The sequence below is a fragment of the Bolinopsis microptera genome, chromosome 5 (genome assembly GCF_026151205.1).
Source record: "Bolinopsis microptera isolate Bmic1 chromosome 5, MBARI_Bmic_1.0, whole genome shotgun sequence".
NCBI lineage: Eukaryota > Metazoa > Ctenophora > Tentaculata > Lobata > Bolinopsidae > Bolinopsis > Bolinopsis microptera.
The window spans coordinates 9573668-9586286 of record NC_087076.1 but is presented as its reverse complement, the minus strand read 5'-3'; the positions used below and the strand labels follow the sequence as shown (position 1 = coordinate 9586286).

Here is a 12619-nt window from a genome sequence, read left to right as displayed (position 1 = left end):
TCTTGAATATAACGATAATATACTCCTTTGCAACTAATACTATCATCTCTTTATATGATACTATCATTGGCTTCTAGTATTCCCAGATACTTTTAACCCTCGTTATCCAGATCCTGTGGGAAGGGAGATACCACTATTATAGACTGCTTTTGCTTTTGCTTTTGCTCCCTTATTCACCTTCACTACAGCCACTACTATATGTTTGTGTTAAACTCTGATATGGTATTGAAAAGTGTACATGAATGTCTTCATCACTCCGCATAGAACTTGAGATCATTTGAATGTATAGTAGAGCCTATGCAACATTTTGATCTATTTTTATTTAATGTTATTATCATTTTATATCTCCAAATTATAAGCTTTTCATCATCATTCAGCAGCTATGTCTGGCAGAGGAAGATTGTTTGCTACTAAAGCCCCCGCAGCAAGAGCTACCTCTAAACTCCCTAGATGTTCCCCTAATGCTGGACCTACTATCACACCAGCTAGAAGTACCTCTAAACTCCCAAGAATCCCCCCTAATAATCGAGCTCGGAATACTGGGAATACTGGAAATACTGGAAATACCAGCTTGAGGCATGCCCGTACGCAGGTTAGTTGATTTGCTAATCGTTCTGTGATCAAGTATAGCTATATCACATGGTATATCATATGGATGTAAACATGACATTCTTACACAACATGTTGTGTTACTCCCTTATTTAAGAACACTTCAGGGCATTCGGAGCAACCATTTTAGAAGCCGTGCTTTAATTGATTGTGTATGTCTGCTCTGCTGAAAGTTCTATTAATTTGCTATCTATTGCTGTGTTTATCGTTTAAAGTTTGAAATTATGAGTAGCTCTTGAATACAACTGGAGTGAATGGTGTCTCTCTCGTTAATTTATAATTTATATGCCGCTATAATCATTGTTCAACCGGCACAAAAGTTTAACAGCGATAGTATGTTGTGTTCACTTTGAGCAATCAATACATCACGTTCCATACTTTAATCGTGAACGTTTTTTTTTCTCATTCACCTTATCAAGTATCAAAAGCTTTAACCTCACCCTAACTTTACAGATACTATCAGATCAGAGGAGGTACAACAGAAACTCAACTCCCAGGGTTCTGGTAGGTTGTTAATATTGATAGAGAGTAGCTGGTCATCTTGTTTAATAATGCTGCTTTGTCACGGACCGTCATGTTAGAAAATGTCTCCAAGAAGTCCATAATATATATTTATAAGTCATTTGACAGTCAAATTATAAGTCATTTGACAGTCAAATGTCAAGATTTGTATGTGTTTTATTTTAAACCGGTGTTTCTTAAATCATTGGGTTGCTACTGGTAACCTTTGTCATTATTTCAGCAAGGTTTTAACCAAAGTAAGCCCAAAACAATGGAGGAGTTACGACAGTAAGTAATTTATAAATTATATCAATATTCCAACACGTATTACATCACCACTACCAAGCATGAAGTCACTTCTTCTTATCATGACCTCACTTCTTATCATGACCTCATGTTTCTTATATATATATTGTCACGCCGGTGAAAACCGCACTTTCCTAAATTCTAGTATTGAGTTTTGAGTTTTGAGATAATTTGTTTGCAAATTTTTGTAACTGTGTGTCTGAATTTTTATCATAACTTCCGTTCACCGTTATGATTGGTACTAAAGGTTGTGTCTGCGTAATTTTCTATTTTTGTAAAACTTCGTTACGGCGTATTCGATCTTACATAAATATGTGACGGATATTGAAAAAATTAGCAGAAGTAATACTTGCTTCTTTCTTTCAGAGCCCGTCTCAAGAAGTTTGATAACAACAACACAGAATGAGAATTTGAATTACACAACCGTGTACTCGTATGGGCATCTAACTTTAATTAAATTATTTGGCTTTTAAAAAGTTTGTATATAATATTTGTACAAACTTATATAATCATATATAATATGATTTCAGAATCATGTAAATATGTAATATAATAAACAATATACAAGCTTTAAACAGATTTTTTATATTATCTTCCAGATTTTAATAAACCAATTTGTAATTTGCATAATCAGAGGCGTATTTTATGGAAAAATGCGTATTTCCTGTAATTTCCGCTCTAATTGCATGCATAGTTTTAATTAATCAGTGCGATCAGAGTTTTTCAGACAATAATAGAATGCAGGTTATCTCATAATAATTTAGTAAACGATTGTTTGTTTGTATATATCATATATATATATCATATGTATATATCATATATATATATCATAGTTACTATCAAAACAGCAGTGTAAATATTTACAACAAAATTTGTGTATAATCATTATTTGTGTGCTCATTGCAAGTGTGTAGAAATTTAATTGTCATCATGTTTTATTTTGACGTTTCTGACAGTACATTCGTGATCATGATAATTACTTACTTCGTTACTTCGTTGAGTTCATCTGTGGAGCCGGAAGGGTTATCAGATATCTGACCATCTGGATGGCGAGTAGTCAACCAGTGAGTTTGACCAACTGCTGCTGTATCCGGCGACTGGAGGGTTGTCCGAATGGGTTGTCTCGTACACAGTCAAGAAATGCACATATACATATCAACACGTTTATACCTAACAAAATTTACACATTTAAGGGGGCATACACCAAATCTGTCCAGACCAAATGACCTCATAGGCAGTTCAATGACCTTCTAGCGCACCGTTTCCACACCAAAAAAAATTATTTTGAGAATACCCATTTTTGTAATCGAGCATTTCCTGGTTGAGAGTGCAATTTTCGGAAAAAATTATTTTGCGGTTGAGACGCTATAAGTTAATCATTTCTTGCGGTATCGGGTTGAAATTTTGCTCGCCGTTTATTCACATCTATTTCAAGGTGTGTGTAAAATCTTGATATCGTATCTAAAAAGGCTGGTGTGTTATGAATTTTTAAAGTCAAAAAGCTAAAATTGTCCTTTTCAGGCTTATTTTAACAAAAAGACAGTCAGGGAAGATCAGATTGATTTGATGCTTGACATCAAATTGTTCTCTGAATTCTGGCGCAGTTTTTGATGCCCTCAAAAATGTTTTTACTCATTCAGCTTCAGATCTATTGGACCTCAAAGCCAAACAACAAATTTAGGCACATTTTTCGTTTTTAATATTTACTGATTTTTCTAAAATTTTGATAGGAATGTGCTAGTGACTTTTTGAAGGGTGCAAAATAACCGCAACTAGCACATTTATATATGAGTTATGAACAACAAAACACCCTTAAATGCTTCCCTTTGAAGTTATTGGAGAAAATGTGATTTTTTATCTGCAAAGCCAAAAAATCCCATTTTCTCCCATAACTTCAAAGGGAAGCATTTTAGGGTGTTTTGTTGTTCATAACTCATACATAAATGTGCTAGTTGCGGTTATTTTGCACCCTTCAAAAAGTCACTAGCACATTCCTATCAAAATTTTAGAAAAATCAGTAAATATTAAAAACAAAAAATGTGCCTAAATTTGTTGTTTGGCTTTGAGGTCCAATAGATCTGAAGCTGAATGAGTAAAAACATTTTTGAGGGCATCAAAAACTGCGCCAGAATTCAGAGAACAATTTGATGTCAAGCATCAAATCAATCCGATCTTCCCTGACTGTCTTTTTGTTAAAATAGGCCTGAAAAGGACAATTTTAGCTTTTTGACTTTAAAAATTCATAACACACCAGCCTTTTTAGATACGATATCAAGATTTTACACATACCTTGAAATAGATGTGAATAAACGGCGAGCAAAATTTCAACCCGATACCGCAAGAAATGATTAACTTATAGCGTCTCAACCGCAAAATAATTTTTTCCGAAAATTGCACTCTCAACCAGGAAATGCTCGATTACAAAAATGGGTATTCTCAAAATAATTTTTTTTGGTGTGGAAACGGTGCGCTAGAAGGTCACTGAACTGCCTATGAGGTCATTTGGTCTGGACGGCACAAACCACTGTTTTGGTGTATGCCCCCTTAAGCCTCCACTCTCCATGCACCCCACACATCAACTACAATTATCATAATCATATGTTTCTCTTCTATTCTCTCATCATGACTTACTTTCTCCCAATTCTTCTCTCCACGACTAGGTCCATGAACACCGTATTCCCCCTAGATTCTAATATTCATTCCTCTCTACTCCTTGACAGCCCACGTTATCTTATACCATTTCTTGCTTGCTCCCACATTAAACTTTTCTTTGTAATTATCTCCTCATGGTTTATAAGAAATGTTCTTCTCCCTGGTAAGATGAATAGAGTCAAGTATTCCAGCCGCTGCTATGTTACACACCGTTGCTATGTAACCTTTTGGTTTTTACCTAACTTCCTATTTCTCGTCTGATTTGCACGTGGAAAGCCCGTGGTCACAGGGAAGAAGGTAATATTATTTTTATCTATCTTTGGTAGTCAGTTTTTATCGCATCAAAAAATATCCGTCACAACCGAAGATACAGCCGAATTAAATGTAAAACACATTAAACACAATGTAATTACCACAAAACCGATCAAAATGGCGCTCGCAAATCTTTGCACGTGCACGTGCGTGTAACAATCCTCGTTACCATGACATTGGTTACTATGGCCCTTACTATGCAATCTTTTGCATTTTACGTAATTTGCACGTGGGTGGTCGTAATGATGATATATTCTCTTGTCCACACTTTTCAGCTAGTTTTATGCACAAAATGATCGTTTAGGTAGGTATGCCGTTCAAGAATACCTACACTACATTTGACGATGTTGAATGTGGGTTAGTCTCCATTCATGATGGCTTTTGTCTTCCTCTTTATCTCGAGAAATGCCAAGTTTTCGTCGAGGTATGTTCATATCATAATAGCCTTTTCGTTGGTAAAGTTTCCTTATTTACATTTTCTACTCAATCTTAGATTCTGTACTTATTGTAAAAACCTAACAGTTTTAAATATTGTGCTGAAATCTGCTCTTCGCAGGATTCAGCTAAATAATTTCATCATTTTCTACAACCTCTAAAACTTTGCTAACTCTACATTTTACCTCAGGTTATAAACCATATTGGACACTACACTATAAAACAGAGCTATGTGAACTTGATGGATGATACACTGGAAGCTACTTACATTTTCCCTATACAAGAAGGCGGTGCTGTACATTATTTCACTGCTGAGAGTAACGGTATGTGAATACATTTGCACTGTGTATTGTACATCGTCTTATACATTTGCACTATGTATTGTACATCGTCTAATACATTTAGACGGTGTATTGTACATCGTCTAATACATTTAGACGGTGTATTGTACATCGTTTAATACATTTGCACTGTGTATTGTACATCGTTTAATACATTTGCACTGTGTATTGTACATCGTTTAATACATTTGCACTGTGTATTGTACATCGTTTAATACATTTGCACTGTGTATTGTATATCGTCTTCTACATTTAGACTGTGTATTGTAAATCGTCTAATACATTGGCACTGTGTATTGTACATCGTCTTCTACATTTAGACTGTGTATTGTAAATCGTCTAATACATTTGCACTGTGTATTGTACATCGTCTACTACATTTAGACTGTGTATTGTACGTTTAATCTAGCTCATCGGTGTTTTATTAACAAATATATTAGGATCACTCTCTTTAGAAGATTTGCGTGGCAATCTATAACTGGATAATATCTATCATTGATTAGTCACAAAACCTTTCCTTTAAGTGGCTAATATTTATCTCAGGGGTTTTGATTGAGGGAAAAGTGAAAAAGAAGGGTGATAATGCGACAGCTTCAGATATTGATGAAGATGATCTGGCTATGGGGGACAACAGAACTGCTTTTCTTTTGACAGAGTTTAAACCTGATCTTTACCAATTAGCTGTGAGTATTTTCAGTCATCCAACTTACTTTTATCTATTTATATTCGATCAAAAGGTTTCTGGTACACATGATATATATATGGAACAAGTGAACTCAACTAGCTGCGACAAGACCTGTCATATGAGTCTTATTATAGAATGTATAATAAATAGTGTTGTAACTTTGATACAATTAAGAATTATATAATTATAGTGCATTTTAACGGGTCCGCGATTCAATTTTCTTTAGTCTAGTTAAATCATGCTGACATGCAAGTGCTTATTGATCGTCTTTATTTCATTTTAGAAATTTACTGAATGAAACCTCAGTTGGGGGAACTTGCGCCGAACAGTATCACGGTTATTGAGTTGAAATACGTTTGCGAGCTACCAATAGAGAATAGCGCGGTGAAGCTCAGCATACCAAATACAGTTGCTCCACAGTATTCTAGTCCGCCCAATGATTGTGCTGAGAAGACAGCTGCTGATCAGGTATGTTGGTTTTCATGATGTTAACATGCAAAACTGTTAAATGTTTAGGAGTGAAGAGCCATTCAACAGCGATTAACAATTTGCTTCCGCTTTTGAGAGGTGAGATATTTCGGCATATTTGTAACGCGCAAGAATTATATTTTAATTGTAGAGTGTGCGGCGCGCCAATAATACGGCCGGCATGCATGCATGCTAGTAGGTTCGATTCCAATATGAGTTACTTTCGCTTTTGGTATAGCCGCACTTTAATTGTGACGATAACTTCCAATTTAGTTGGTAGACCTGGATAAAGCGTTAGATGTGGAGATAACAATGAAAGTTCGCCAAACTGTAGCATTTAATACAGAAGCTGACCCGCATGAAATAGAATTTGTCGCCGGAGACGCTGTGGACGAGGATGGTTTTTATTTCAGGTATGTTTCTGAGTCTCTGAGTCTGTTAATTGCGAATTCTCACTGTCTTGTCCGTCTTTACATTTGCTTCTATCAATTGAAGAGAGTACCCTTAAATAACCTTTATTCAATGAGTAATAAGACCCTTTCAATTAACTGTATTCAGCACGGGCTCTTTGACTCTGGAGCGCACAGCCTTTGAAGAGGAACAGATAGTATTTGTAAGCACTGTGACAGGGAAATCTTTCGGTGCCCGGGTAAGAGTTTTAACAGGATAAATTTAAAGATAGATCTGACTGATAAGTCGTATCTGCGAGTGTTCCATTACCGTATAGGTTATCATATATCAGTGTTTGCTGTCGAGAAATGTATTATCATATCATGTGCGCTATTCATCCCAGATATTGATTGAGGAGACGAGTAAGGGTGAGGTTGCAGCTATGGTGACACTGGTTCCTGAGTTCCCTGCTGTCGACTATCAGTCTGAGATGATCTTCCTTGTTGACCGGTTTGTTTTACGAAACTGAACTTCTTTTTTTACTGTTAGCAAATATATGTGTCTTGAATACTACTATAGATCTACGAATTTTCGTGGTAGATCACGGTCTAAAATACATCGCAGTGTATTGATCTCATGTATATCAGATCAGGTTCGATGATGGGGCGGAGTATCGAGAAAGCGAAGGAAGCCCTCCACATCTTCCTAGCCTCCCTTCCTTCAGACTGCATGTTTAACATCTGCAGCTTCAACGCTAGTTTCGATTTCTTGTTTGAGTCAGTTCAGCCGTACAACGACAAAACTCTGGCGGACGCTCGAGCTTACACTGATAACATGAGAGCAGGTAAAATATTGTGGGTGGTTACCTGTTATCATGTATCTTTCTCCTCATGACCGTCAGATACTATCTCGCCTCAAAAATAACGACAAATTTGGATTTGGGGATGGGGATGAGAGAAAATGTGGTTTAAACCCCCAGTAAATAGTAAATAGTGATCTATTGCAATGTATATATTGTATATCAAACCTTATCCAGAGTTGTTGAGGTTGCCTAGGTACTTAATACTTATTGTTTATCGCGTTTGACCGTATTTGAGGATGACGAAATTAACGGTTATAAAATGACACCAGAATAATTAGTTTTGGATATACTCATTACTCTACGACCCTATTTTAGGTGGAGGCACAAGGGTTTATGAGCCGTTGGAAACGATCTTCAAACAGAAAGTTGGGGACGGATGTGAGCGACAGATATTCGTTCTAACTGATGGTCATGTGTCAAGACCATCGGTAAGATCAACTTTTTCAGCTTAATTAATAAACTGATTACAAAATAGTTTTGCGACGAAATGTAGAAATATACGTATATGTATGAAGTAGTTTCAACTTTATTTATGACAGGAGTCGGTGGAGATGGTTGGAAAGTACAAAAAGGAAGGGAGAGTGTTCACTTTGGGTATCGGAGAGGGGGCCTCTAGAGAACTGGTTAACGGTTTGGCTCGAGCTGGTAAAGGTGTTGCACTATTTGTAAGTTTCTTCAAATTACTTGTCTTCGCACTTGATTATCTTGATAAGGATTGATATGGCATTTTGATTAGTTTTGGGTCCACACTGGTTATATCACGGCTAAACAAATCAACTTGAAATTCGTCAAGTAGTGATTGTCATTAGGTATTCAAAATAATTCGTTACCCAAGCCTCTTTTTCTCTTTGATTTTAAATTTCCCAAAACATTTCTTAAAAGCACGGCAGATTGATTAATGCTTGTGCCAGGTCACCTTAGCTGAAGATTTGAAAGACAAAGTTCTAGATTTACTGAGTCGGTCTCTCCTTCCTGGTCTGTCCAACATTACCTTCGATTGGTTATCTGACATGAAACCTCAGAAGAGCATTCTTTCTATCTTCAAGTGAGAACTATTTAATTCAGGGTAGCTTAGAGTTGACGGTTGGGGACCGATTGGAAATCCGGTCCGGTTCGGTGTTGGGCATTTTTGCGGGGAAATCCGGTTCGGATACCCAATTATTGTTTTTTAGTTTTTCGTCCAGTATAGTAATGAAAAAGGCAATCCGGTAAGTTCTTATGTAACAAATGCTTATGATTCAATAAAGTGATGTGAGTATATTTACTTGCTAGTTCGTTAATTATGGGCTTCTCCTAACGGGAAGGTTAATGTTATCTTACGATTCTTCAGCGTCTGTATCGATTGGTTTACGTATGTAGTAGTATTTATTGCCTAGTGGCGATTTTTTACCGAAAACAACAAGTAAGTGTGCCGCCAATGCGTCTTACACCAGCTATAACTATGGACAGGTGTACACTTCATTTAACTCTATCTTTATTCTTTGTAAAGGCTTATTCAAAGGTAAACCTTACGTTCTCCACAGGACAGGAAATCCAGACGTAGGAACAGTGATGAGACTAGGGGAGAAATCCGCCCCCAATCCCATTCCTCACGGCTTTTCATCTCAGCTGTCTATCGTATATCAGAGTTTGGAGTTTGGAAACCTGCCTGTGGGCCTCCGCATATCTGGAACTGGTCAGAGTTATTGTTATTATTTTGATTTTTCCACTTGGTATTTGACTTTTTGGTTTCGTTGTCAGCTTGGTATTCTTTGGCCGCTGCGACTTATGTACAGACAGTACAGCAGTGAGACTATAGATATTTTTCATTGAAGTCCACAAATATTGAACAATATTGATACCACAGGTCCAAATGGGGATGTTATGCTTGTGGTCAACCTCGACACTACTAAAGTTATGAAGAGCGAATTACTCCACAAACTCATGGCCAGAAGGATGGTCAAAATGGTACGGTTAAACCCTGAATTTTGTTTGTTATTCTGGGTTGATTTACAGACAGGAACCAGTTTAACTGGAAATTAATTGTTAAAGTCCGGAATTCTTCTTGACTGTTCCAAATTTGGACGGGATTATTATTCGCTGTATTGTGTATAGTAGTTTAAGATGATTTGGATCACACTCCCAAAATATAATCCGTGCGGACTGCGGCGTGCAATGCCACTGTATTTTTCATTTCGTTATTATTTGCACATGCCCACAGTTAGAGGAGGACGATTCAATGTCAAACGACGCGCACGTGCAGACTAGAATGACGAACCTGGGAACCAACTATAACATCACCAATAAGTGGTGCTCCAGTGTCTCCACTGGTTAGTATAAGAGTGTGCTGTGTGTTTGGGTAATGGGTACCTCGATGTATCTCTATTTAGTAGTTTTAAGTATGGCACCCACGACATATTTGTTTCTTCTTTATTCTGGGGCCATCAAACCTGGCCCTATTCGAAGTTCGGCCTGTCTACGCATCTCATTGGTATTTTTAATGTTTTTCTAACATATCATCAGGTCAGTTTGGAACCGCTGCTAAACGAGCACCAGTGGCAGATGAAGCGAGTGGTTCATCTTTAGGGGAAGCCAGCTTCATGGCCGCACCTCCGGGAATGGGTTGGTGTATTTGTCATTTTAACGGCAGAGACATTTTCTTTAGTTTTGATTGATAGCATTTGGTAATATTAGCGAAGAACTTACTTTGGTCAGATAGCATGTTTGCTTGTAATCAACCAGCCTATATATATGCAAATCTGCAATTTGAAATAAATTATAAATATTCAATTTGTCTCTTTTTTCAGTGAAGTCGTCCCCTAACTTGGGCTACAAGAAAAAGGGGGGATCGTTTGGCGGTGTAAAAGGAAACAAACAATTTAAACGAAGTGTTGGGTCTGCACCTTCGTTTGATGCCCCACAGAACAGGTCCCAAGTTTCCAACACCCGATGGGCCAAGAGCAAGATGATGAGCTCCCCATCATCTGCACCCCAAAGAAGTCAGAAGACTAAAATGTTAACTCGATTTATGACTCAGAGTGCTGCACCACATGCTGCTAATCAGAGTGCTGCAAGCGGTGCACCGCTGGCTAATTGTGCGCGGATCTCTGGTGGTTCAAGCCCCTCTTCTGAAGAAGACGACGCAGACGCGAGTCTGATTTACGTTCCACCAGCTAACATAGGTGTGTAAGACGGTCAGGTGACATGTTTAGTTGTTTCTAACTCGTCCATCGGCGATAAAAATAAAATGAACGTTGCAACGAATATCGAACCTATTGATTATAATAACGATATTGTAAATGTACGTGTGTAATGTGTATAAGCGGAAGCAGGTGTCCGCTTTCTAGGTTGGCGACGAGTCTTTATATTTACTCATTTTATTCCCAGGCAAAGTGAGAGATGAGATGCTGATGGGATTCACTGTCCTACAAAAAACAGACGGTTCCTTCTCCTTTGGGCCTGCTTTTGTTAAAGACCTCAACATGAAAGATGCAGATGTGGATACAGGCTCTACACAACTGGGTACAATGTTATTGAGAAGGTGGCCGTTTGAGCCATCTCTGACTTAGCCTCGTTCATTAATAATTGATCGGCATTCGTAGCAGCGTTTATTGTCATTATTTAGTTACAAATATTTAATTAACCACTAAATAAATGCCAGGTATAAGTAAAGAGCTTCTATTGACTCTGATCGTAGTGATTTATCTTCGGTCTGCCATGGCCAGTAGGAAGAGCTCTTGGAGTCGGATCGGGGAGAAAGCAGACGGGTTTATCGCAGCTAACATTGGGGAAACTGGTCAGTTTTAACTAGAATCAAATGATTGGCGGGTTTATTAATTATTTGACTACTACTACTACTACTAATACTACTACTACTACGATTAGTATGGACTAATTGTTAATTAATTAATTGATAATTTCTCACCTGTTGGTTAATCAATTAACAAAATGTTCGTGTTTTTAAGGGATCTGCTTAACCTAGTGATTTAAATTACGCCTCATACGCAACATGTGGCGTAACGTTAATCGCGATTATATGTAACATTTCAAAATGTTCTTTAACATACAATTACAACATTTCAGACCTTTCTAAATTGGAGTTTGAAGTTCAGAGATTTATGGATAGATTTGTTAAGCAAGGTCGTAGCAGCGTTCTCTTCAAAGGGTACAAGCAGAGAAAGTAAAGAAAGAAATAGCTTCTAAAGTTTATTCACTGAAGATATGTGTATAACATGGTGTTCATAGCGTTGTCAAACACAATCGATGAAACCTTTGCTATGATCGGATCACATTTTTTAATAGGTTCATTTATAAATTGAATTTATGTAGTTTTAAGACGGACTATCATTGTAGCTTGAACTTTTCATCGCCATATTCCCACAATTAGTTTGGGATGTTTATATTACGATTTTCTTTTGTTTCAATGTTGAAGTAATAGTTTTGAATATTGTTTACGTTACTTTTGCTTGTTTTTAATTGTAAATTTCTTACAATAAGTTGTTTGTTTAGACTTATAAGATTAGACTTATATGTTATATATATTAATTAATTGACAGAAACATATTGTAATTTAGTTCTAGAGGTTAACGTTATAAAAGTATACAGATTATGCTGTAGTTAAATGGCTGTGTTGTACTTGATTGACGATGTCAACCCTTCCAGATCGTTGCGAAGCAAGAATGATAGTTTGCGCGGCGCGTCGAAGTGGCGTCATCCAAGTGTTATTATTAATTGTACTTGTTTGTTACGATTATTGTTGATTTCGTTTGAGAATGTTCTTTGAATTAGAAATTTATTTCCGAATAGTAGATTTGTTTCACTCAATTTATCCGTTAGGGTTCGTTCACATATTATTTCGTTAAATCACTTTTTGAAAAAGGTTTACCCCCGGCCCCCCTAATATAATCACATTTACACAGCTATTGTGTCAAAATTACATTAGCAGAAACCCCCTTCTCCTCGGCTGATAACGTAATATGTGAACGACCCCTTATTGCTTATACTGAATTAAAAGCTATTCAAAAGAGAAATTCAAGACTAAAAATCAGATTAAACTGTAAAAGTTGGATACAATAAGCT

At 37.0% G+C, this 12619-nt stretch overlaps 2 protein-coding genes across 3 annotated transcripts; both read left to right on the top strand.

The window, feature by feature from the left end:
* Positions 1-382: 382 nt before the first annotated feature.
* Positions 383-2188, top strand: LOC134815427 (uncharacterized). The gene is made up of 4 exons (XM_063823961.1): positions 383-592; positions 1063-1113; positions 1352-1398; positions 1783-2188. Exons 1-4 carry the CDS (start codon positions 383-385, stop codon positions 1820-1822), a joined length of 348 nt encoding a protein of 115 aa, XP_063680031.1. The 3' UTR covers positions 1823-2188.
* Positions 2189-4641: 2453 nt separating this feature from the next.
* LOC134814699 (von Willebrand factor A domain-containing protein DDB_G0292740-like) lies at positions 4642-12346 on the top strand. Of its 2 annotated transcripts, XR_010160189.1 has the most exons (20): positions 4642-4804; positions 5006-5138; positions 5700-5839; positions 6148-6309; positions 6583-6722; positions 6868-6958; positions 7103-7209; positions 7347-7543; positions 7877-7989; positions 8101-8226; positions 8473-8606; positions 9085-9236; positions 9408-9508; positions 9762-9870; positions 10064-10162; positions 10348-10617; positions 10661-10722; positions 10928-11062; positions 11202-11336; positions 11624-12346. XR_010160189.1 is itself a non-coding variant. In XM_063822879.1 (19 exons), the coding sequence occupies exons 1-19, from the start codon at positions 4691-4693 to the stop codon at positions 11722-11724; spliced, it is 2664 nt and encodes an 887-aa protein (XP_063678949.1). In that variant the 5' UTR covers positions 4642-4690; the 3' UTR covers positions 11725-12346. The 2 variants fall into 2 exon arrangements, 1 of the variants encoding a protein (XP_063678949.1); XM_063822879.1 differs by having other exon boundaries at positions 10348-10722.
* Positions 12347-12619: the final 273 nt, after the last annotated feature.

Coding starts and splice junctions, on each gene's coding strand:
- LOC134815427 (XM_063823961.1), top strand. CDS start 383: ATGTCTGGCAGAGGAAGATTGTTTGCTACTAAAGCCCCCGCAGCAAGA. Junction 593..1,062: donor TGAGGCATGCCCGTACGCAG/GTTAGTTGATTT, acceptor CTAACTTTACAG/ATACTATCAGATCAGAGGAG. Junction 1,114..1,351: donor ACTCAACTCCCAGGGTTCTG/GTAGGTTGTTAA, acceptor TCATTATTTCAG/CAAGGTTTTAACCAAAGTAA.
- LOC134814699 (XM_063822879.1), top strand. CDS start 4,691: ATGCCGTTCAAGAATACCTACACTACATTTGACGATGTTGAATGTGGG. Junction 7,544..7,876: donor CACTGATAACATGAGAGCAG/GTAAAATATTGT, acceptor ACCCTATTTTAG/GTGGAGGCACAAGGGTTTAT. Junction 10,163..10,347: donor GGCCGCACCTCCGGGAATGG/GTTGGTGTATTT, acceptor CTCTTTTTTCAG/TGAAGTCGTCCCCTAACTTG.